Below are 24223 nucleotides of genomic sequence, written 5' to 3'. Positions count from 1 at the left end.
GCTGGGGTTGAGTGCCTGTACTTCCCAGTCCCCTGGGTGGTAGGACACAGGGGCCTGGGTTTGGGGGTACAAGGGGAGGCCTGTCCTCCTCCGTCCCTGAGGGCAGAGACCTGTGGTTCATGCTGCAGGGAGGAGGCGTCCTCAGAGGTAACAAGACCTGAGCTCCTCCCGCCTGCGTGTCTGCCAGCAGGGCCCGGGCTGAGAACCCTGTGTATTCCCCGTGGGGTCTGCACGGCTACCCTTGGCGGTGGGCACCATGGTCACCCCCTCCTCAGGGTGAGGGAGCAGGCAGGAGGCAGCCTCGCAGCCAGGCCCGGCTCTCAGCCCTTCCCGCGCTCCCCCTACACCCCAGCACAGGGGCGGGCAGCTGCTGCACCCTCAGGCAGGGGGACCCCCAGCCCAGGCGTGCTGCCTTCCATCCGCCCCCCGAGTGAGTTCCAGGCGAACACCCCCGCGTCTGAGCTCCTTGCCTGTTAGGCGCTCAGTCGCTCAATCGTGTCTGGCTCCTTGCGACCCCATGGCCTGTAGCCCGCCAGGCTCCTCTGTCCAAGGGATTCTCCAGGAAGAATACTGGAGTGGGCTGCCATTCCATCTCCAGGGGATCTTCCCCGCCCGGGGATCGAACCCAGATCTCCTGTGTCTCTTGCGTCGGCAGGAGGACTCTTCACCACTAGCCCCACCTGGGCTTCCCTGGGGGCTCAGTGGTAAAGAATCTGCCAGCAGTGCAGGAGACCCGAGTTTGATCCCAGGGTCGGGAATATCCCCTGGAGGAGGAAATGGCAACTCACTCTAGTGTTCTTGCCTAGAAAACCCCATGGAAGAGAGAAGCCTGGGTGGCTTACAGTCAATGGGGTCACAAAGAGTTGGACACAACATCGTGACTCAACCACACACCATCAGACCCTCACTAATAGGGTGTTGAGTAAGTTGTCTTTCAAACACGTGATGTTCCTTCCGCTTCCACAAGAACCCAGAGCAGCCAAAGTCCCAGAGACAGAAGGTAGGTGCTGGGGGCTGGGGGCTGGGGGCTGGGGGCGGGTACAGGGATGAGTGTCTCATGGGGACCGAGGTTCAGTCTGGGAAGAGGAAGACTTCCACGGAGGATGGGGGTGATGGCTGCACCACGTGAATGCGTCTAATGCCAGACTTAAGCTCTCGGGAAAAGGTCAAGTTGGCAAACTTTATGCAGTTGTTCTACCACACAGGAGAACGCACGCTGTGTGAGAAGCAGCAGCAAGAGGGAAGCAGCCCTTAATCCTGTTTCCGGGGTTGGGAAGACAGTGACAGCAGGCATCGGACCTGCCCTGCTTGGACCTAAATTTAAAGGTGCGGAGGGGCTGATGGGTCTCCCAGTAGGTCAGGAACACGGACCTTGGAGGCAGGCGAATTAGCGCACCATTTACAGACCTTGGCTCCAGCGAGGGCTGAATCCGATAAGGTCGGAGGTGGGAGGAGTGGGGCGGTGATTGGCACAGACGGTGAGGGATGTGTTTGAGTCCCTGACCCCCTGTCTGGGGACGCAATCAGAAATCAAGGCCAGGGCCACCTGGGTTAATGTCCACTCGGCCCATCAAAGCCAGTCCTGTCCAGGAAGAGTGGCCGGGCTGCGTCGGGAGCTGGACATCCCCGGGCCCCCCCTGCATCGGGACAGTTGTGTGCGGACGCGGCGCCCGGGGCTCCGGCTCCCAGTGCTGCCCCTGGCCCTCACCCGCGTCTCAGGGCACCCAGACAAGGATGAGGGCTGGAGGTCGGGGGAGGGTGCGGGAGTCACAGTGGGGAGCACGCTGCTGGCCCTGGGGACCGACCCCAGACTCACGTGGCCCTGGCACCAGCCGCTTCCTGGAAACGGGGCAGGAACAACCAAGGACTTATTTCCTTTCTCTTCTCTTGGCAAGGTACCCTCTACTGAGTTTAAGGGAAAAAAGAAGAAACAAAAAGAAAAGGTTACTTTAAAAACACAAGTGAAGCCTCCTCTTGTGTGAGTTCATTCTGAGGCCCGGGGGCGGGGCTGACCTCTGAGCTCTGACCTCTTGCCGGTCAGGGGTCTGACATGCCCTCTCCTCCTGTTGGCTCCGCTTGAGAACACAGCCTAGGTGGGCCCCTTGTCAACAGCTGCCCCCGTTGGCTCCAGGCCACCTCCTGGGGGTCTCCGTGCAGCCCCCCGCCCGCCCGGGGCCTGGGCCCCGCCAGTGCACTCACGACCCCTCTCTGCTAGGACCCGGCCTCTCCCAGTCCATCCTGCTGCAGCGGCTTCCGCGGGGCCAGGCTGTTCCCAGAACCTTTCCTGTGGGGGCGTCCCCAGGCGCGGCCCTGGTGGGTGACTTCCTCGGGGCTGGCGGCCCACCCCCTCGAGGCTGCTCCGCCCTTGGACTTGGCTTGACTATCCGTTTCCCGCGTCTCACCGTGAAAACCCGCCTTCCCACAGGGAAAGGCCTCTCCCGTCTTGTTCCTCGTTTTGGCCCCCAGGGCCAAGGTCAGCGCCGGGCAGATGGCGGGGGCCCGGGCTGCAGCTGGTTAACTGGACCCTGGAGAAAAACGAGCAGAAACCGCCCCCGAAGCTCCATTCAGTTCAAGGCCTCGTCCTTGTCTTGGTGGGTGCAAAAGTAAAACTGATCTTCACACGTGAACGTCTCTGTTTCCCCATCTCTCAGAGGACCCGAGGGAGGGGAAGAGGCCGAAGGGGAAGCAGGGCTTGCTGAAGGCGGCCTTCGCTTCTCTGGGGCCACCTGTGCCTGACCAGGCTTCTCTGCAGGGACAGTGGGAAACCTGAGCCCACGTGTTTACCTAATAAGCACATCACCCTGAATGCTGAGGCTCACGACAGAAATCGCCCTGATAGGCCAAGTACACACTCTGCCGGGAACGCCCGCTCTGCAAGGCCCGTGGGCTCCAGCCTGCAGGATGGGCCCTCCCCTCCTGCCCAGGGTTGGCGGGAGGTGGGGGCCTGCAGGAGGGGTCCGCAGCTTGCTCCCCAGAAGGAGGGGGTCAGCTCACAACCCCAAGCAGGGGAGGTGACGGGGCAGATGAACGTTGTCTCCTCTTTCTAAGGAACGGGCTTGCTCTTTTGAGAGGTCCTATCTTGTAAGCTGCTTTCAGCACTTCCTGCCCAGGGCTGGACCCGACACACACACACACACACACACACACACACACACACACACGGACACACGGACACGTGGGCATTTCCTGGAGTCTGCACCCCATCTTGGGCATCCTATTCCAAAAGGGCTGACCCTTCGCCCTTCACATTGACCACGTATGGTCCTGGTTCCCAGCCAGGAACGACCCCACCCACAAAGAAGCGGGGTGGCTGTCAGCGCGGCTCAGTGGCCCCCACGACTGGACAGGTTGGAGGGCTTGCTTCCTGTGAGCTGCTTGTCTATGCAAGTCACTCCCGAGTTATTTGGTTGTATTAATACGACTCAGGACTCCTCACTTCATCTCCCCACAATCAGTCTCCTGAGGCTGGTGTGTGTAATATGGGGGTACAGCAGCGGGGGTGGGGGTCCCCGACATCGGGACCTGGAGGCCTGAAGGACCCGAGCACTCAGCGCTCAGAACTGTGACACGGTCACCTTGCTGGAAACATCTACAACCAGCTTCCCCGAACCCCGCTTCCTTCCGAACTGCTTTAAGACCCACTCTGGGCTTACAGGGTCTGGGCCTTGGCCCTTCAGTGGCTTTGTGACAGCAGATCCCAGCAGAAGCAAACGTGGCTTCTAACCGGCTCCGTCCCCCGAGCCCTGGGGTCACCGTGCTGTCCAGGCCCCTGCCCACACCAGCAGGCCTGAGTCACGGGAGCTCTCCACCCAGGGGACAACTCAACCCCACACAGCCCGACTGGAGGGGGAGCTGCCGCCACTGACCACTCGGGGCCCTGAAAAGATCCCCCCAGGTGGGCGAGGACATGGCCCGAAGCTGAGAGATGCTGCCTGGGTGAGGGCTCTCGTCGGAACCCCAGGTGCCCAGCGGGCAGCAAGCAGGCCTGATGTTCCCCCACCCCCCCGCCACAGATGCCCTGGGCAGTGGCCTGGGTCGGGGACGAGCTCACAGGACCACAGCAAATCAAAGGACAGCCGGGGGACCGGCAACCTGCCATTTTTAAAATATAACATTTATTGCTTTTAGATGGTTTGATACAGAACAGCGTTTCTTCTCATTTTGAATTTGGAAGTACTATACAACTGGATACAAAGAGCAACGAGGAGTACCAAGACCGAACTTGTGATTCTCTGTTCATGTGGCATCAACCAGTTTTGTACACAACATGTAGCAGCAGTTTTTTAAGTTCCCTTTAGAAAAATATGAATTCTACACATTTATTATTGTTTCCTGTTTAATGCATGGGCTGAAATCACTAGGATCAACTTCCTTCTGGAGGAAAGAGAGGAACAGAGCGTGGAAAGAACGGTGAAACTTTCTGAAACAAACGGGCATCCGACTGCCACACAGCTTCCCCTGGGGGCTGGGGGACAGCCCCGGGGTTTTGTTTTGTTTTCACAGCCGGGAGTTTCATGTAGTGATTGAATCTCAGCATCGTGTCCATAAATCAAAGAGGAAAAACAAAAGAGAGAAACTTGCACCTCAAAAAACTTTTCAGAAGATCCATATATATATATTTCTTTTTTTTTTTTGTAAAAGCCCTGAGAGAAGGAAAAAAAGAATCAAACAAAATGTATAGGAACAAATTAGCTGGACATGCAAACTAAGCTATGATTCACCCAGAGTTTAAACAAATCACAAATTTCACAGTTTAATATTGGGGGAGGGGACAGAACAACAAACAAATGATACATCTCTCAACCTCGCTAATAAAATGTGGCAAGACCTTATCGACTACGAGGGTACAGATGAAGGCTAAATAAAGCTTTAAATCAATAGTGATTATTGCGAGCGGCTGCCTTGGCCGCGGTGCCGGGCTGGTTCCGGCTACATCTCACCCCAGCGCAGAGTTAACTCGTGGCTTCTCCCCACAACGTTCCGAGTTTTAGTGTGGAGAGCTGCAAAGGAAAACAAAACACCCAAATAATAACAATGAAAATAACAACAATCGTCATAAAAAATTAAGGGATGAATGAACTGGTTTTAGGTAAGCACACCACACTTGGTATGAAGTGACACGGGGCAGGGGCGGGGCGGGGGGGGTCATTGGTTCTGATTCGTCTTCATCTAAAGTAAATAAAACCTCATTTTGAAACTGGTTCACACATCCCTAATACAGTTAAAAATCTTAATATACCTCAACCTTTCTCCTTTCACATGCAAAGATACCGCTTTTTCATCACGTCAAGAATACACAGCTTCCTTTGAAGTCTGGGCGGTTGGATTTTGGCCACCAGGAGTGGGTGAGGAGGTGGAGGGTGGGGGTCCCTGTGGTGGGCACAGGTCTGAGGACAGAGGAGCCCTGGGTCCCGGGGCGGGGGGGGGTGGGGGGGAGGGCTGAGGCACTGAGGCTCGGGGGGGGGGGGGGGTCCCGGCTAGAGGACAGGCCGCTGAGCACAGCCCAGCTACAGTAGGGTCAGTTTCCAGTCACTGCTGGCAGCTACAGTGAGGGGGGTCTATTGCCTGCATACGATGCTCATGAAAAGAAAATCCACCTCTGTGCGCCCAGGGGCTCGAGCGACTCAGAAACTAGAGACACGTGTCTCTCTTCAAGCACCAACCCCGGATTACGGGGAGGCAGACAGGCCCGCTCTCCCTCCTCCCTCTCGCCGGCGCAGTCTTGTTACCAGTAGTAGAACTCCGTGCTCTGCAAAGGACAGGGGCGCCAGCGCGCGAGGCCTGGGCTAGGTCTGGCAGGAAGACCTGGCGAGCAGTGGGTTCTGCCCCCGGCTTCCCTGGAGGCCCCCGGCGCCCACCGTGCCTCCTCTTCCCTCCCCATTGCCCCCCAGCCCCCCAGGGGCGGGCAGAGGACCATGGGGCCCCTGCTGGGTGCTGCAGTCACAGAAGAGAGGCGTGTCTCAGTACAGTAGAAGAGCTGCCGCCCCAGGGGGCCTGGCAGAGGCTGCGGGCGGACGCTCACGCGGGGGAGCCCGGGCGGGGGCGGCCCAGGTCTCCCAGGACAAATATTGCCCATTTGTTTCTGCTGACTGCAGAGACCAGCAAACTGATGAACTACAAATAATAATAATAATAATAATATTATTAATACATATACCGAAAAGGGTGGGGGTTGGGGGCAGGAGTCAGATATATGACACCTATGCATGTTTCCCGCCGGTTCAGTTGCCAGGGGGACTCTCCTCTGCCTGGAAACTGCAGCAGTAACGGCACGTCTAACGCTGAGAGAGTGGAAATGTGTCCCAGGCCGAAGCTAGACTCTTTCCTGGTTTTGGCTTGAACCAAACTGGAAACCTTCATGAGCCACACCCTGCAGTCCACCGAGGACCCAATCTCAGCTCCACCACGCAGCAAACAGAAAGAAAAAGTCTGAGAAATGAGCATCTCATCCACATTTCCTCTGGGAATTTACATGGAATCCGCGTCACTTTCTTCCAGTTATTGGCCATAGGTATCCAAGGGCATGTTTTTTTTTGTCTGTTTCCAGCTCACAGAACAAACGTGACTATCACAGATTCGCAAAAACAAGCTCACACACACCAACACAGAAGGTAATGTTAATGCTTAAATGAAAAGGTCCTCTCCAAATAATTCATTAAAATATTTGCTTTGTTTTTCAAAAAGTCGTTTTGGAAACACATAACACCCAGGACGACACCAAGGGCTGTAAGTAGTTAAGGCACTCGAATCGCTAGGTGCGGCCCTTCCCCGCAGTCGGTAAGGCGATGGCACCTGGTGGGCGGCCGCCCCCTGTCTCCGGCCCCCCAACAGCCGAGGGGCACCGAGGGCACCTCGGGAAGCAGATTCAGGGCGCTTTGCTCTGCTGGCTCTCGTCTGCGTGCTGGGGGGCGGGCCGGGTCGTCATTCCAGGCCCAAGAGCGAGGCGCTGTCGGCAGTGGGCAGGAGGGGGTGGGCAGGCCTGCGGCCCGGCAGCTCCAGCAGGTCCTGCAGGAGGCCTGCAGGGCTCTCCCGGCCGGGGTCGCCCTGGGGCGCTGGCTCCCGGGGGCTGCCTGCAGTGGCGGCCCTGGGCGCGCTTCTGCCGGCTGCTGCCTGGCTGGCCCCCGCCGTCCGCGCTGCCGCCCGCTCCTCCCGGCGGCCGGCGTCCTTGGCGGCCAGGCTCTCCCTCCGGCTCCGCGTGAGTGCCACGTGGGTGCTGGCGTGCAGGCCCGCGTCCCCCTCGCCCTCTGACAGGGGGTGCGCGCCGCTGTGGGCGGACTCGCTCTCGCTGTCCTCCTCCGCGCGCTCCTCGCGGTCGCTGTCCTTGCCGTGGTGCTTGGCGTGCCGGGCCTTCTGGTGGACCCGCTGGTGGCGCACCAGGCTGTGTTTCAAGGTGAAGGTCCGCTCGCAGGTCTGGCACTTGTAGGGCCTCTCTCCTGGGGAACCAGAGGGAATCAGGGCTGCGAACCCGGCCGCCCGCGACCACCGCCCAGCTCCGCCCAAGCACAGCCAAGGCCCGAGGGGTAGCCTGGTGGGCCGAGGAGCCCCCGGTCTGCTCACAGGAGCCTCCTCTGTCCCAACCACAGCACAGGATGGGGAACAGGGCTGCAGGGAGCTTCTCCTCAGCCTCGGTCCAGACTGCTTTCTCAATCCCAATCCAGGACCCTCGGGCACACAGACGCTGGACAGGGCCCCCAGGGCTGGCCCCACTGCAGACTCAGAGCTGCAGACTCGCTGTGCCCGGACGCAGAGCAGCTGAGGGAACCACCAGCCCGGAGCCCACCGACACCGCTACTGGGAGCCCAGTGCAGGGCCTCGGCAGGGGATGAAACCTTCTTAGCCACCGGGAGTGGAGGGAAACGGAGACCAAGACACTGGGGAGTCTTCCTGCTCAGCGGGGCAAGGCACAGTGAGTGCGTCCAGGCCTCCTTTCTACCCAAGCAGTGGCCCCTGCAGGGGATTTGCGGCATCAAGCCTAGAGGTGGTGGCTTCAGGAGCAGGGCTGTGCCCGGGGAGCAAGCAGGTGTCCTCTTGGTTCAGCCCCATCAGCCCGGCAGCCGCACGGCCAACCCAGCACCTGCTGGCTGACGGTCACACCTGCATGCCTCCCTGCAGAGACCCGGGCAACTAGAGCTGGCTGATGGGCACACCTGGGAGCGCCCCCTCCCCGCGACAGGCCCGGGCAAGGAGCCCTGCTCAACTCCTGCCTCACCGCTGCTCCCTGGGCCACCCCACAGCCCTTCCTGGCACCCGTATTCTTCTGGAAGCTTCCAGAAGGGCAGCCATCACCCCCCTTTCTAGAGACAGGGAGACTGGTGCAGAGGGCAAAGAGGCTGATCAGAAGGCTCTGGAAAACACCACTACCCCGGCGGCCAGCTCCGACCCTCCCCCCACCCCCCGCCTGCCCCGCCCCCTCACCTGTGTGCGACCTCATGTGCCGGGTCAGGTCCTGCAGGGACCAGAACCTCTTGCTACACACGCTGCACACCTTCTTCCTCTTGTCCGCCTTGCTGGCTGCGCTCCTGGGCGCGTCTGTCTTTGGCTTCTTGTCGTCATCACTCTTCTCCAGCGGTCTTTTCTCGGCGGGGCCCTCCCCGTCTGCGTCCCCGTCCGCGTCCGAGGGGCCCTCGGCTGCCTCGTTCTGCTTCTCCGCTGGGGCCTCGGGCGTGGCCTCCGCCTCGGCTGGGGGCTCGGGGACTGGGGGCTCGGGGGCAGCCGGGTGTGGCCCCTCGTGCTCCCGGGGGGGCGCGCTCTCGTCACTGGGCTCCTCGCGGTCGTGGGCCTTGCGGTGGCGGCTGAGGGTCCCCAGGAGCTTGAAGCTCTTGCCGCACACGTGGCAGGCGTGCTTGTGGTCTTGCGCGCCTGCCTCGCCCTCGGCCAGCTTGAAGCCCATCAGCGTGCTGGCGAGGTTGAGGTCCAGGCTCTTGTTGCTGACTGTGTCCTCCTCGGGGCCGTCAGCGGTCTCGGCCGGCTCCTCCTCCGCGCACTCCTCCTCCCCCTCCTCCTCCTCCGTGGGCTGTGTGTCCTCTTCTTCGGGCTGCGCGTCCCCCTCCGCCGCCACCTGCTCCGACTCCTCCTGCGCGCCCCTCGGGGGGTCCTCCGGGGCCGGGGCCGCGGCCGGGCTGGGCTCCGAGGCACCTTCTGGGGTTGGCGCGGGTGGCTCCCGGGCGGTGAGGTCCAGCACTTCGCTGCCGGCCGCCGAGGCCTCTGCGTCCGACTGGCTGTCTGCGGGGCAAGCACGCGGCAGGCTGAGACCTGGGCCCCCAAACACACCCCTTCCGAAGGCTCGCCCGTGACCCACCCCTCGGGACCTGTCTCCCAAACCCCAGCAAGGGTTTCTCTCACCCGAATCCTCATCACCCCTTGCATCCCCCAGGCGGGCCTGAGGTTAATTTGAAAAAGGAGCCTCCACGTGGGCGCACACACAGGCTGGGGTCCCAGGCTGCCTGCGCCTGCGACCCCCGCCCTCCCCTCCACCCCTGGAGCCGGGTACCCCCCACCCCCACCCACGGGAACACACAGGGATGCTCCGGGTCCCCAGGGGCGGGCGAGCGGCTCAGGGCAGCCAGACAGAAAGGGCCGGGAGAGGACAGCGGGCGCATTCCAGAGACTCGCAGCGCGAGGGAGGTTGAGGAAGCCGAGCGGGAGAAGTTATTTTCCAGAGCAGAGAGCCGTATACACATGCAGCAGACAAAGGACCAAGACCCCCCTCCATGGGATCTGGGGAGGGGCTCACAGGCCGCGGCCCAGGGCCAGAGTTCGGTGTCTGCGGCCCGCACGCTGCCAGCTGGCGGCTGGTCTCCGGGAGAGCGCGCGGGCGGCAGACCATGCGCACCTGCGGGGCCCCCTGGCTGCTGTCGGGACCCGGGTAGGGAGCGGAGACGCTTCCCCTCTCTCGGCTGGTTCCTACCTGTCCACTCTCCACAGCAAAACCAGATGTGGACAGTCCGCCGGTTTCTATCGGCCTTCTTAAGGGCTGGCCCCCTGGGAACACTGTCGACACCCAAGAGATGACGGTATTGATCAAAAACACCATCTCCTCGCCATTCTGGTCAAACAAGGTCTTAGCCCCTATCCATCATGAGCTGTGACGGTGAAGCTGAAGCTTGCTGAGCCCAACTTTTAACTACAGGCACAACGGCCGGGGTACCGCTGCGGCAGCAGGAAACCCATTCGGCGGCACAGACACGGCTTGCGCCGCCCGTTCTCCGAGCCCGGGTTCACACACCGAACCGGGCCCCTCCCCTGCCGTGCGCAGACCGGCACCACGCCGGCCGGAGGCACAGGCTCTGTGCTCCGCCGTCAGGGCAGCCCTGGGCTGGCGGCGAAGCAAGGCATCGGCCCCACCAAGGCCCGCTACACGGCTCTCCCGCTTCCTTCTCTCCGTTGGCTTCACTCTGACTACTTTTCGGCAGCCACTGTGCAAGTATCTCAGAAGGTTTCAGAAGGAAGCAAGTGATTGTGGGGTGAGTATAAACTTTCTGACAATAAATGGCTTTTGGCAATTACCCAAAAGATTAAAGAAGACTCCTGAGATACATACATATATACACGCCCACACCAACACCTAGGCCATTTTCCAAGGAAAAATCAGATGCTCATTTTCTTTGAATTGCTGCGAGAGCACCTTTTACATGGATTTTGGTGTAAACTTCAAAATAACAAAGTGCAGAATGCTTGGTTTCCGATTTATTGGTTCGGTGGGTAGTTACATTACAGGTGTGTCGGGGGAAGCCACGGGGTGTGTGTGTGTGTGTGTGTGTGTAGTTACTTCCTGTCTGTCCCAGAACATTCTAGGCTGTCCCACTAGTCACTGTTTTTCTTTTTCACCAAAAGAACATGGGTTATTTAAGATTTCGACTGCAGTAGAATATATTTAAGATGATAAACTAAGTGAATTCTGAAACCAAACCCAAGTGTTCTGACCGCGGGGCCTTCCTCAGCGGGGGTGATGCTCTCTCTGAAGGCAGCAGAGGCCAGCTCGGTTCCTCCGGGGAGCTTGGCCGCCTTCTGCCCGACGTCCACCAGGGGGCGTTTTCAGTAGCCGGGCCCTTCCAGTTGCAAGCCACTCCAGGAGCTTTTTCTTGGCAATCCTCGGGCTCAAGGACTTAACCTCTTGGGTCTCGTGGACGCACAGCGTACAAGGCCAGGCCGTACGCGACCTCGCCCACCTCACCACGCACCCTCCCCAAATGCAGGCGGCTGAGCTGGTGACTTCTGTAAGCCATGTGGCTTTAAACATTTTCTGTTCCTGTCAGCCAGCCCCTTGTTTGTGACGCGAATCTAAGAAAAACTGCTAGAGGAAGCAGACAGACTCTGAAGGCACTCGTAGATAAGAACCCCAAAGCTCCTCCCGTGTGAGAGTGAAGACCTCCGTGTCAGGTCAACAAGTAAACATCTACTGCTTCTGAGAAATCTCACGCTCTCCAACTGAGCTGACATCCTATGACCTAAACATCCATCTGCCTGGGCAGGGGCGAGGCCGGGAGGAAGGGGCCCCACCCACACGGGCACGAGGGGCTTCAGGTTAGCGAAGTGGGCCACCTTGCAGCGACAGTTTCAAAACGCCCATGCTGGGCAGTTCCCTGGCTTTGACTGCGGTGGGGCCTGGTTCAACCCCTGGTCAAGGAAGTTAAGATTCCAAAGGCCATGCAGCCCGGCCAAAAAACGCGGAAAAACTTTACACTCACATTGATTTGAAAAATCACCCGCAGGTGCCCACAAACAGGAAGGCTGCGACAAGGATCACCTGAGGAAGACCCAGGAGCATCCTCCGCGGGGACAAAGTGCACCTCAGTCTCAGCCTGGCTCTGAACAATCAACACGTCCCTTTCAGCTAACACTGCCCCATCCCAGCACTGTCCCCGTTCCTCTGCGGAAAATCTACGGCGAACTGCGGTGGGGGACCTTCTGTGATTGAGAAAGTCAGACCTACATTGCAAAACATGTTCTGGGATTTTCAGAAAACGCAACCTAGGCATATAAACATAGAAATCCCTCAAGAACGGCCTGGGTCGTTTCCTGCCTTTGTGTTTTTGTGGTTTTTCTCCAAAGCCTGACTTTAAGCTTCATGGGAAGGAGCCTGAAAGAAACCTCCACCCTCCATCGCCCTCACCTGGTGTGAAAAGCTCTCCAAAGCACTCAGCTCCTGCTCCCCGACCCTCCTTCTCTCCATCTTCTCTCTCGCCGCGGACTGTGACCACAATTACACCAAACCTATATTTTCTCTATGCTGGTTTCCCGTTACAGCTCTCACTGAATTTTCTTTTTCCAGAGGCTTTGTCCCTTAAAGGAAACCTATACACCCTCCGGGCAGGGTGGGGGTGAGGAGGGCGCTGTGAGACTTGGAAAAACCAAACTCATAACTGCAGTTTATAGAACAAGTACCCACACCGTGAAGACGTGGAGCTGCCCCAAGGCTGAGACGCTCCGCGTCTGCAGAAGCCCTGGTTTGGGTGCTCCCTGAGCACACAGCTCAAGATGCTGAACCCAAAGTGTGCATCGTGGCTGTTACACCTGAAGACTCGTCTGCCAGCCTGGGGGCCAAGGGCGCCCCACGGCCCCCTGGGAACCTTGATGGGCTGCAAGAGTGGGGCCGGGAGGAACCTGACGTGGCAGCCGAGGCTCAGACATTGGCAGGGCTGTCCCAGCGACGCTGGGCCCTGACAGCCCAGTGGCCAGCTTCGCGGGGTGAACGGCAGGTCACCCAGCACCATGGGCCCGAGGAGAGCAGTCACAGCAAGACTCCGTGAGCGCCCGGACCCCTCTCCACTCAAAGATCCTGGCCAGTCACGTGGGCCTGGAAGCCGAGGGTCTAACCGCGGCCGAGGGCGTGGCCAGGGTGTCTCGGGCCTGTCTCACTGGCTGGGGGGAGGCGTGGCCACGAGAAGAGGTTCCGCGGCCCCCCAACCCCGTCTCTGACCACACCGACGACGCGGCCGGGGCCTACAGCCGGCCCTCCAGTCCATGCTCACTCCCAGGAGAGGGGGACCACCGCCCCACTCAGTCTGAGGGCAGGAAGCGTGGGACACAGTGACCAGGTAATAGCAGGAAAACACACCTGGGGGGGGGGCGGGGAATCTCCTTGGCTTCAAAAAAAGGGAAAAAGTCAAGCTTTCGCTATCTGTCAGACTGAACCCACACCTGCAAGACTTACTCAGCATCAGCCCACCAGCCCCGCGTCTGAGCCACCCACAGGCAGCGATGCTTGGTTTTGTTTCGGGGGGTGAGGGACACAAACCCCCAGTGGTTGGAGATAATGGAAGGCACTCAACAGAGAACATGAGTAAATACAGAAGCTGGAAGGGAAAAAGGTGGCGGGGGACGCACGGGCAGCCGTTAATTGCTCTGGAGGGCTGGAGGAAGGAAGCACATATCAGCACAGGAGAATAATACCCGGATTCGGAGCAAGCGGAGATGGGATTAAAGAAAGGACATGCACAGTGCTTTCTCAAACAAGACTAAGGTTTTTACTGGGAAGAGAGTTATTGAAAAGAAAACACTCCGCCTGGCCGGCCCCTCCCCATGGGGGGCGGGGCATCGCGGGTTCCTGCAGGACCTTCCCAGCCGGCCCATCCCTGCCCTGTAGGACGCGGCCCAGCTGGGGTTTCCGAAAACACCAGCCCAGCGCTTCCACATCCCTCTCAAACGTGTTCCTACAAACAACGGGACTGCACACCCTCCCGCACCGCCCAGCTCTAGGGGGCAAAGGGCACGAACAGGCGTGGGGGGGGGCGGGGAGGGGAAGGTCAGGCCTTCCCCAGCAGATGGGACCCGCGGGCTCCTGCAGGGAAAGGGAGGCGGGCGGCTAAGGGCGCCCCGCTCCACCGCCTGGAGGCACTACCTGTGCTATCACGGGCTCCATCACTCTCTTTTGACTGGGGGATAAGCCCGTTTCTTCTCAGGGAACAGGCGTAACTCCGTGTTTGCGCAACTGGTGTCGTTCACAGTTAGATTTGGTGGAAAAGAAGGCACCGCATTTTTGACAAGGGAAGGGTTTCTGACCTGAATCGGGGGAAAAAAAATACATATTTACCTGGCTTTCTACTGCAGCGAAAAAGGAAAGTCTGCTTCCGGTTCCTTCTCCGGGGATCACTGGCATTGGTTCCCACCCCCCACCCCTTTCAAGAAAATAAACAAAACACAGTAAGAAATGTACACCGAGAACTTCAATAAGGCAAATGACCACCTTCCCTCATCCCGACTGGGATAAGGTATTTGTCTTTAAAACACTGAAACATAACGATGAAAGCAAGACACATATCTTTAAAATAAATCTCACAATTAAAAAAAAAATCTTACATAATAACAAGAACAGAGGTGAGAGGAGGGACGTGCGCAGGACGCCGACCGTGGCCACCACAGCGAGGATGCCCACGTGCATCCCCAGCCTGGCAGCACTGCAGAAGTAGGGCAGGATGGAGGGCCATCTTCAACCCCTGGGGGTCTCTGGGGGTCTGACCCGCCCACCTGGACAGGAAGAGCTGAGTCCTGGACTTCCCAGGGTGCCTCCCGTGGGACCTCTGCTCAAGGGTCCTGTGGCTCTAGCCAGCGAGACGGGGGTGGGGGGGGTGTCGGGTCTGCCCCCTCGCTTTACACTCTTGCCGGTGGGAGATGAGGGGCCACCAGGGACGAGTCTCCCCAGAGACCACGTGCTTCACTCAGCACCCCGAGTGTCAAGAAGCTGGGTCCCCGAGCACCCCACCAACCTGCCTGTCCTGGCCACTATCTGCTGTGACCAGCACCCCTCCCCTCCCATTAGGACTCTTGGGGGCTCCACGGCGCCTGATCTGTGCCTGCAAGGATGGACGCACGGCAGAGTCAGGGCACAGAGTGACGCTGAAGAGAAGGAAAGAAGAGGGCAGGGGGGGAAGGGGGGGGGCTTCAGGACACGGGGGTGGGCTACTGTCTGCTGCCTCACTGGAGTCCTCTGCTTTCCCCAGCTGCCACGTTCCAAGGTTGCAGCTTCTGAGGTCACTGGGAAAAGGCTTTGTGTAGCAACAAACAGGGCTCACTGCTCTCTCATGACTCCAGGGCTGCCCTGGTTGAACACGCGCACACACGCGCGCGCGCGCGCACACACACACACACACACACACACCCGGGTCAGACAGACAGAAAGACACCCGCCCCCCTGCCTCCAAGGCAGCCAGCCAGCACTGCTCCCTCAACCCGCCGTGGGGGCTGGTCTTCCATTTAGAGTCTGATGCGAATCACCAGGCCCCAGAGCCAGTGCAGGCACACGCGCCCACACACCTGGGGAATGGACAACACGGACCTGTTGCCCGGGATCCCCAGGACTGGAAGGACTCGCACTGCCTGAATCCACACACCCCAAGTTTGAGCATCAGCGGTAGCCAAAGAAAGGGACGTCCACTCCCTTCTGAGAGATGGTTCCAGACTGCTGGTAGAAGTTTTAAAATACAGATGTCTAGAACCATCAGAGACAGTGCAATTAGAAGGACGGGTAAGTGGAATCAGAAACCAGTCATGTGCGGGGCTTCCCTGGGGGTTTGGCGGAAAAGAATCCGCCTGCCAGTGCGGGAGACCGGGGTTCGACCTCTGGTCCGGGAAGGTCCCACACACCGCTGCGCAGCGAGGCTCGAGGGCCACAACCTCTGAGCCTGTGCTCTGGAGTCCAGGAGGCACGCCTCCCGAGCCCACACGCCTCAATCCTGCGCTCTGCAACCAGAGAAGCCAGCACAGTAAGAAGCCAGTGCATCGTGGCTGGAGCGCAGCCCCACGCGCTGGGACTAGAGAAAAGCTCGTGCACAGCAACGAAGACCCAGCACAGCCGAAAATTTTAAAAACAGTTACTCTAGGGAGCTCCACGTGGGCCTGAGAGGATGAACTGGAGAACCCGTGCTTCACAAACCTTGCAGGTGTTTTGTGCTAAATTTATAAAAATTCCCATGTTAAAAAAAAGAGAAAGTCATGCTTTTTGTGTGAAGACGAGTTGTCAAGTATTTTAGTTTTCTTTGTGTGTGTGTGTGCCCTTCAAATTACTTTTCACTAAATGTCAAACCTAATGTTTAATAATTATTCAGGCTCTGTTGTTCCCTTTAACATTTCTTTCTCCAAGGGCAACACAATCACAGTCTCCCTGAGTCAGGCCAGTGTGAAAACAAGAGAAACAGGCCCGAGAAGAAAACAAGTCAGAAGCTGTGACTGTGAGCTGTGATCTGGTTCTTGATTTCAAACAGAGCGGCTGGCTTCTTGCTTCTCCCTACTATATGAGGTACTCTACGATCTCCACGCTGGTAAACGCTTCACTTTTACAGCCGGTTTCAAGAGCCAGGCGGATGTCTCATGATGAGGAAGATGCATGCTAAGGTTAAGTTTAGAAACCAACTCAATGACCTGGAAGTATTGTATCCAATTAGGAAGATTCCCAAAGTGACAACCAACAGGAGCCTTTAAAAGTCCCCCTTTCACTGCGTAAGTCACACATTTTAAACAGCAGCGTGCCCTGCAGACTGCACAGGCAGAAGAAACAAGAGCCCTTCTAGTATGTTGCTGTCACAGTCCTCAGAAAAGCCTTGGTGACTGGTGATCCGTATGGAAGGCACCTGACGATTTCATCCATTTGGTAACAGGCACAGAGGATTGCGTCAGAAGGGCTGTTTCTAAATGCACCTGTGACCACAGGCAGCTGCCTTTGCACCAAAGACCTATGACATCCTTTGACCCACGCTCACGGTGTCGGAACAGTCAAGAAATGAAGACAGAAATTTTACAAGAGGCACATGGTGCTGTCTGGCAGCCAGGGCAGGAGGGAATAAAGGGTGAACGCCCAGAGTAAGTGTGATGACCTGCCTTGGCCCCCTCAGCCAGCCCTCCATCGCCCTCCTGCCCCTGGGTCTCTTTCTTTCAGGATCGGGCAGAGATGACGCAGGGCTGGCCAGGAAGACGCTCCCAGAGCTGCCTCCTAAGAAAGTGAAAAGCAGTCAAACCCCAGCGAGGCTGGGAGAGCTTGCCACACTGAGGTGTGCATCCCACTGGGAGCACTCTCCAGAGGTGTGCATCCCACTGGGAGCGCTCTCCACACTGAGGCACGCATCCCACTGGGAGCGCTCTCCACACTGAGGCGTGCATCCCACAGACTCCAGCCCAACGTGGTGTCTGTGAACAGAGGGTGGGAGAGGTAGGTGGGATCCAGGCTGGCAAGAAAGATCAGTGAGACCAACCACGAGGAAGTGGGCAAGGCCAGGGACTAGGACTGGCAGAGCTGGAGGCACCTCAGCCCTCACAGGGTCCCGACGCTCCATTTCACCAGGAGGAAGTCGGGTGGGGCTGAAATGAACCATTTTCTGGCACTGTCTCTTCTACCTATAGCCTGAAAACACACGGGACGCTCACAAGGGGAAAAGGCGGAAACCAGTGAGCCATCTTCTGAAGAGGCGGACTGGTTAGGCTGAGAGGAAGGAACCAGGGTGGCCCCCCCTTAACTAGATGCCTCGGGCCAGCAGGGGAGTGGAAGGAGGAAGGAGCTGAGTGCAGACTGAGCCAGGACATGGAATGTGCCAGCCACGCCAGCTTCCTCCTGAGCCACGGCTCCTAGAACCTGAGCCACGCAGAGAAAGGGCTGAGACCACATGCCCCTTGCCTGAGCAGCAGCGAACCCCCGGCTGGACACTCAACCCTGGGCTACTTAATGCTGCCTGTTTAGGTGGCGGGATGGCCTGCAAACATGTCTGGGAGACCCTGCAGAGATGTTGGAATTCGCTGTCCCTGCTGCTGAACGCTCCCTAAAATCACTAAGCAGCTTGATGCAGAGATTGCCTCTGGAAGCTGAGGCTGTAAAAGAGCAGAGGAGGGCAACTGAGCCCACGGGGCGCTAACACCATCCTGTCAGCAGCTCGGGGTCCACAGCCATGCTACACCTTGTCTCAAACCACCTCCACATCCTGTGCCTTGGGGATAGGTCAGGACACGCACGACCCCCACATCCTTAGACAGGGCAGGGGCGGCGGCAGGGGACCCGGCCAGGCTCCCAACCCAGGACCACAGAAAGCCTGCAGGCCAATCACTCAACCCTCCCTGAGCCTCGGTCTCCTCTGGGCAAGATGGGGACAGCATGGCCCTCATGGCCCATCACCAAGATGAGCTCTGGACGGCTGCTCTGCCCGCCAGAGACGAGGCCTGCGATGCCCACGGCAGGAACACAGGGCAGACAGACAGGGACAGTGACCCCAGGGGCGCGGTGACTGAGCGGAGAAAACAAGGTCACACCTGCCCCCGCCCGCCCTGTCTCCCACTCCCCTCTCCCCCGCCTCCTAATCTTAAACCAAGAGGACGCCTGGGCACTTTACGGGAACTCCTACCAGACGCCTGCAGAGACTTGGCACAAGTCTGGAGAGGAAGTACCCGCCGTACGGTCCTCTCAGGGAGACCGTGGGCTTCCCGGGAAGAGAACAGAACATCCCAGAGTCAGGGGGACGTGCTGGACCCGGGGGAGGAGTGAGTGGGCAGGCAGCGCCGGCTCCTCAGACCCCGTCTGCTGAGAAGTCGGAAGAGGAGTGTTCACTTCTCAGAGACCCTGCAGGTGACAGGCGGGTGCCACCCCAACAGGGCGGCAAGAGAGACTGCCGTGGGGGGTGCCTTCTGAGAAACACTTTCTTCCTGAAGCCCCCCGGGGCGGCAAGAGAGACTGCCGTGGGGGGTGCCTTCTGAGAAACGCTTTCTTCCTGAAGCCCCCCGGGGCCCTCGTCACCCACAACGGCTCTGCCATCCCCTCCCCATGTGCCCCTTCAGCCTACCCCAAACAGTGCATGGGAGATGCATACACTAAAAATCACCTGCTGCTTATTTGAAATCCAAGACTTAACTGGGGTCCGGCATTTTATCTGGCAATCTTGCGCTGCACACCTCTTCTGGTTCAGGTCTGATCAATTTATATCTGGGTGGTCATCTCCAAAAGGTTAAGAATCTCACCCAAACTACCCTCAGTTCAAAGGTATAAATCCTGTTTGAATCCTCAGTGACTCAGAATTAAGATGGGAGTTGCATAGTCACTCGACCATTAACTACCTGGAGTCAAATTATTTAAAGTGTATTTCTTATCTTAAACTTCTCTTTAAAAATCAATATATGAAAACATTTGAAAAATACTCTGGGGCTTAAATCTGTTACTTAGAGGAATATATTCGCATGTTTCTCTGGAACAATCCACCTTAGTACAAGCAAAAACATTTTTAAATTCTACAACTAGTCTGACACTGATGGCGATAACCGCAAGAAGGCGTGGTCGCCTCAGTGAACTGAAAAGTGGCTGCACAATCTGCAATAGTCCCCTTTAGAATGCACAGCAGTCAAAAGAACATCACAGAATGTTTGCAGTTTTAAAAGCTGCCTTGAGGATGGGATGCAAATTCTTCTGTCAAGTCCCCGTTCCCCTACCTGCCTCCTCCCAACCAAGGGACGAGATGGCCCAGGACCACCGCACCTGAAAACACCCCAGCACCTCCCTTTGCCAGACGCCCTTGGGGGCCCATTCTGGGTACTGACTCTTGGGCCATCAGGCAAGCTCCCCCACTCCTGGGCCTGAAGAGGAGGACAAGCTGGGAAGCGGGGTGCGGAGGAGGGCCGCCGTGGCGCCGCTCCGCGCTGCCCGCCCTCTTACCGGTGTGCGTGAGCATGTGCCTCTGCAGGGAGCTGGCCCAGGGGAAGAGCCGCGAGCAGTGTGGGCAGCTGATCTTCTGCAGGCAGTTGGTGTATGAGCTGCGCTTCGCCCTCAGCAGCCTGTCCTCGGGCGGGCTGCCCTGCTCTTCGTCGCTGGGCCCGTTGTGGTCTGCGGGGGCTGCGGCCACCTCTTCCTGGGCGTCGTCCTCCGCGCTCTGCAGAAACGGGCTGAACTTGTTGGTGTCCGTGGTGGCCAGCATCCTCTCAATGCTGGCGAACTCCCCACTGGAGTCCAGGTCCACCCCGCCGCTGCTGCGCGCCCGGCTCCGCGTCCCCCTCTTCCGGCCCCTCTTCTTCGACAAGCTGGCTGGTCCCTGCTCGGTGGGCGAGGCTGCCTCTGGGCTGTTGGAGGAGGGGGGTGAGTCACTGGATTCTTTCGGGCTGGTGACGTCAGTGGTGGCTTTGGGGAGGGCACCCCCGATGCTGTCTGAGGCCGCGGCAGCACTGCCGCTTCCTGCCGGCCCCGGGTCGGCCACCTTGGTCTTCAGCAAGGTGGGGGCCGAGGACACGGATGAGATGATCTGGGCGATGGAGGCCAGCGGGGGCAGCTCGTCCGTCACGGGGGGCTTTGGCAAGAGCAGAGGGGGCTTGGGACGCAGCGGCCGCAGCAAGGCCGGGCTGCCGAGAGTGGAGCTGCCCAAGAGCGGAGAGCTGTTGACCAGGGCTGAGGAGTAGACGGGCACGGCGATTTGAACGGGGCCCTGCGGGGGCAGCGCCGCAGCTTCCAGAGGGCTGGCCGCTGAGGATGCCGCGGCGGGGACCCCTGGCTTCTCCAGGGCCCCGCTGGCGCCCAAGGTCGCCGGCAGCGTGGGGCAGGCCGGTGGGCCCGGGGAAGTCTGCTCGCTGCTCCCGGGTTCCTGCTCAGGCTTCTTGGCCTCCCCGGGAGCAGCTGCGTCCTTGTCTCCTCTCCGGAAGTTCTTGGGGATGGACAGGTCGATGGGCTCCATGGAGCAGTCGTAGGGGGCGGAGGGGCTCAGGAAGGCAGCCGCGTTCTCCTGCTTCACTTGGATCAGGGCCAGGCCCTTCTGGGAGAAGTCCAGGGGCTCATTGAAGTCGGAGGCGAAGTTACCGGCAGGCTCCACTTTGACTGCAATGTGCGGGGGCAGGGGCTGGGCGGGGCCCGCGGGAAGAAAGCCATTCTGGGGCTCCAGGAAGGCGGCCAGGGGCTTGCGCTCGCCCTCGTCGGCGCGGCCTGGGGCCTCGGCGGGCGTGTCGGCGGGGCCCAAGCCGTCGGCCGCCAGGACGTAGCTCTCGATGTCGCGCTCGGGCACGTGCAGGTGCTGCTTGAGCACGTGGTGGATGCAGTTGCGCTTGGCTGAGAAGGCGGCGCTGCACTCCTTGCACTCGAAGGGCTTGCGGGGCTTGGGGCAGCCGCCCAGGCCGCGGCCGCAGTGCGCGCGCATGTGGACGCGGAGCGCGCGGTAGTGCTTCAGGTCCTCGCCGCACAGCCGGCACACTGTGTCGGGGGAGCAGAAGGCGTCCACCAGCTCGGCCGCGCTACTCGTCACGTACTCGATGTTCTTCTCGATGTCCTTGCGTGTGGCCTTGAGGTGCTTCTTGCGCAGGTGCCGCTCGCAGTTGGCCTTGACCGTGAAGGGGTAGTGGCAGATTTTGCAGATGTAGGGCCGCTCCCCGCTGTGCGTGCGCAGGTGGCGGATGAGCGCGGCCTTGTCGGCGGCGATGTAGTCGCAGATGTTGCACTGGTAGGGCGAGATGCCCAGGTGGGAGCGCACGTGTGCGCGCAGCACGCCCGAGAAGGCGAACACTTGGCTGCAGAAGCGGCAGGGATAGAGCACCTTGCGCACGGCCGGCGCTTTCTTGCCGCCGGGGCCCGCCACGATGGCCTTGAGGTCCCCCTCCGCGACCTCCTGCTTGATCTTGGCCTCCACGCTTAGCGGCAGCAGCGCCTCCAGGAGGCTGTCCTGTTCCAGCTGCGTCTTCACCTCGGCCTGGCCAGGCAGCTCGAGGCGCGGCGGCTGCAGGAAGAGCTGCGCCCCCGACTTGGGTGGCAGCAGGTGGGCGCCGGGGGCTGCCTCTGCCGTGCCCTTGAGGAGCTTCAGTGGCGGCGGGGGCAGGCTGGGGCTGACGCAGCCAGGGGAGGCCTGCTGGGTGTTGACCAGGGGTGGGGGCGTGGACGTGGCCACCACCGTGCGCGGCGCGGCCAGAGGCTTTGGCTTCAGAGGGGGCATGTGCTTGAAGACGGCCTGCAGCGGCGCGGCCGGTGCCTTGGCCAGCGGCGGGAGGCCGACCTGTGGCGGCGCAGCCGCAGCCATCTTCAGGATCTGCTGGATGTCCGCCAGCTCGATGGCCGGCTCCCCGGAGACGGGCTTCACCACGATGCTGCTGTCGGGCTGGATGATGAAGCCCTTCTGGAAGGGCTGCAGGGCCAGGTGCTTCACGCTGTCTGCGGTGGCCGGGAGGACGGCGAGAGCCCCGCCCAGGGCAGCGGCGTCAAAGGGGGCCAGGCTGAGCAGGCCGGCACAGCCGGGCTCCTGAGGTAGCTGGCACCGCAGCGCCTGGAGCTGGACCGCCTGGCTGTCGTCTGGCGGCGGCTCGGCCGGCGCGGGCTGCACGTCCTCCGCGTGCTGCAGGCCCAGCACTGCCAGGAAGGCCTTCTGGCCCGGGTCGCCGCCCGGCGGGGCCCTGGCCGGCGGCCCGTCCGGGCTCTGGCTGGCAGCCCCATGTGTCCGCCTGTGCAGGGTGAGCGAGGAGAGCATGGGGAAGGCCTTGTCGCACGCGTCGCAGATGAAGCGGTGCTGCTCGCTGGCGCACCTGCGCAGGTTCGTTTCGCACCAGGCCTGCGGGGAAGCCGGCAGAGAGGAGTCAGCAACCACTCCCGGCTGCACAGCAGGCCTGGCCGGGCCCCTCCCCTAGCCCGAGGGGAGCCCACCCTCCCCTGGCGCTAACACCCCTTGGCCTGAGGACGGAGCACCAGCTACTAAGCACCTTAGGAACCCCAGCTGCCTGATGAGGGAGGCAGTCTCTAGTGCCTCTGGGCAGAGCGGCAGGAAAGTGCCGCGAAGTACCACCACCACAGAGGCTGGGTTCTCTCTTTTAAAATGTGGTCCCTACAAACCTAACTGATGGTAACTCCCTGTCATCAGTGGAGACTGGGATTCCTCTGACTGTGGATGGCGGGCACCGCCTGGGAAGGGCCTCAAGGGAGAATGGGGGCGGTGGCGGCTGGGGCTACAGGAGCGCACAGACGTGGGTACACACGCGGATGTATGAATGCGTGTACATGTGGGGGTGTGCACACAGACGTATGCACATGAGTGTATACATACAGAATAAGACACTGAGCCTGGGGCTTCTGAAGAATTTCACTGTTGGTATCTTCTACCTCGATTTTTAAAAATTTGAAAGAATGACCGCCAAAGTAGCTTTGGCAGGTGTTTTATAAGCAGAGAACGCATGCAGCTCAGGCTAACGATGACCCAGAACGTTTGAATAGAAACTACAATGCCAGAGATAGTTAGCTGTGATATGCACGTTAAAGAACCCCGTTAACAATACAGATTCAATTCAGCCAGGGTTGTGAGGGGCAGACCGAGACCAAAGGGCAGCGTTTTAAGGAAAGCCCGCCTCGGGTGGGGAACCTGGGTCCCGCCTTGGCTGATGGCGTACCTGAGAGATGCGGGGAAACTTCCGACAGGAGAAGTCGGTGAAGCCCAAATCGTGGAAGCCGGCAGGGATGGCGGGATTGTTCTGGATGAAAGGCCGCCCCACCGCGTCCCTGGGGAGCTGCTTGTGGACCAGCGCGTTGTGGCGCAACAGGCCGCGGTGTGTGCGAAAGGTGACGCAGCAGACGTCGCACCTGCCAGGAGAGAGCGCAGGCCGTGAGGTGGCGGCTGCGGCCGAGGTTCCGCCCGTCCGCCAGCCGCGTGGGGTTTCCTCCTGCTTCATTTCAAGTGAGCAAAATAAAGAGGCTATGACGTCAAGAAGCCAACCAGCTCCTGGTGAGCAACACTAAACTCCTTAAAAAAAAAAAAAAAAAAAAAAAAAAGAGGTCCTACTCGCCCCCGGCACTCGGTCTGTGCAGATGGCACAGGTGTGAACAGGGCTGGGAACCTGAGGCCACCTGCTCTAACCTGCATTTACATCACGTGGAGGGAACACGTCCCGCCCCCAGCTCCGTGGGTTCTGATGATCAGAAATGTTCTGAGGCCAGAAAACACAGATGTCCACAGCAGCTGCAGCAGTCACAGCAGCATCCCTGATGTCTGACTGGGGGAGACGGTGATCAAGCCCTGAGAACTGGAGCGGGTGATGGAGGCTGAGCAGCCCCGCCGTGATGCCCCTGCCCTCTAAGCAGTAATCACAGTTCCCGAGGGCACCCCGCAGAGCCAGCACACCACCTGACCTTCATCCTCCAGAGGGAAACACGGAGGCTCGACAATGGCCGGCAACGAGGTAGAGGCCACACCAGCCAGGAGGCAGCAAAGCCAGACGCCAGCCCTGTTCACATGCCCACCCTCTCCTGCCACCAAACTGGCTCCCTGCCCTAGAAGGGCTCTTACAGGGCGGTCCACCAACAGAGGAAAGA

General features: G+C 59.7%; 1 protein-coding gene across 1 annotated transcript in view; it reads right to left on the bottom strand.

Annotated features, from left to right (window-relative positions):
* Positions 4094-24223, bottom strand: part of RREB1 (ras responsive element binding protein 1) — a 121086-nt gene continuing 100956 nt past the window's right edge. Inside the window, 6 exon segments of the mRNA XM_018038921.1 lie at positions 4094-7433; positions 8416-9222; positions 13841-13909; positions 13912-14001; positions 19619-22475; positions 23305-23494. Of these exon segments, the coding sequence (XP_017894410.1) occupies positions 6922-7433; positions 8416-9222; positions 13841-13909; positions 13912-14001; positions 19619-22475; positions 23305-23494 (4525 nt within the window). The 3' untranslated portion in view covers positions 4094-6921.

The sequence above is a fragment of the Capra hircus genome, chromosome 23, assembly GCF_001704415.2.
Source record: "Capra hircus breed San Clemente chromosome 23, ASM170441v1, whole genome shotgun sequence".
Lineage (NCBI taxonomy): Eukaryota > Metazoa > Chordata > Mammalia > Artiodactyla > Bovidae > Capra > Capra hircus.
This window is presented reverse-complemented; position numbering and strand designations above follow the sequence as displayed.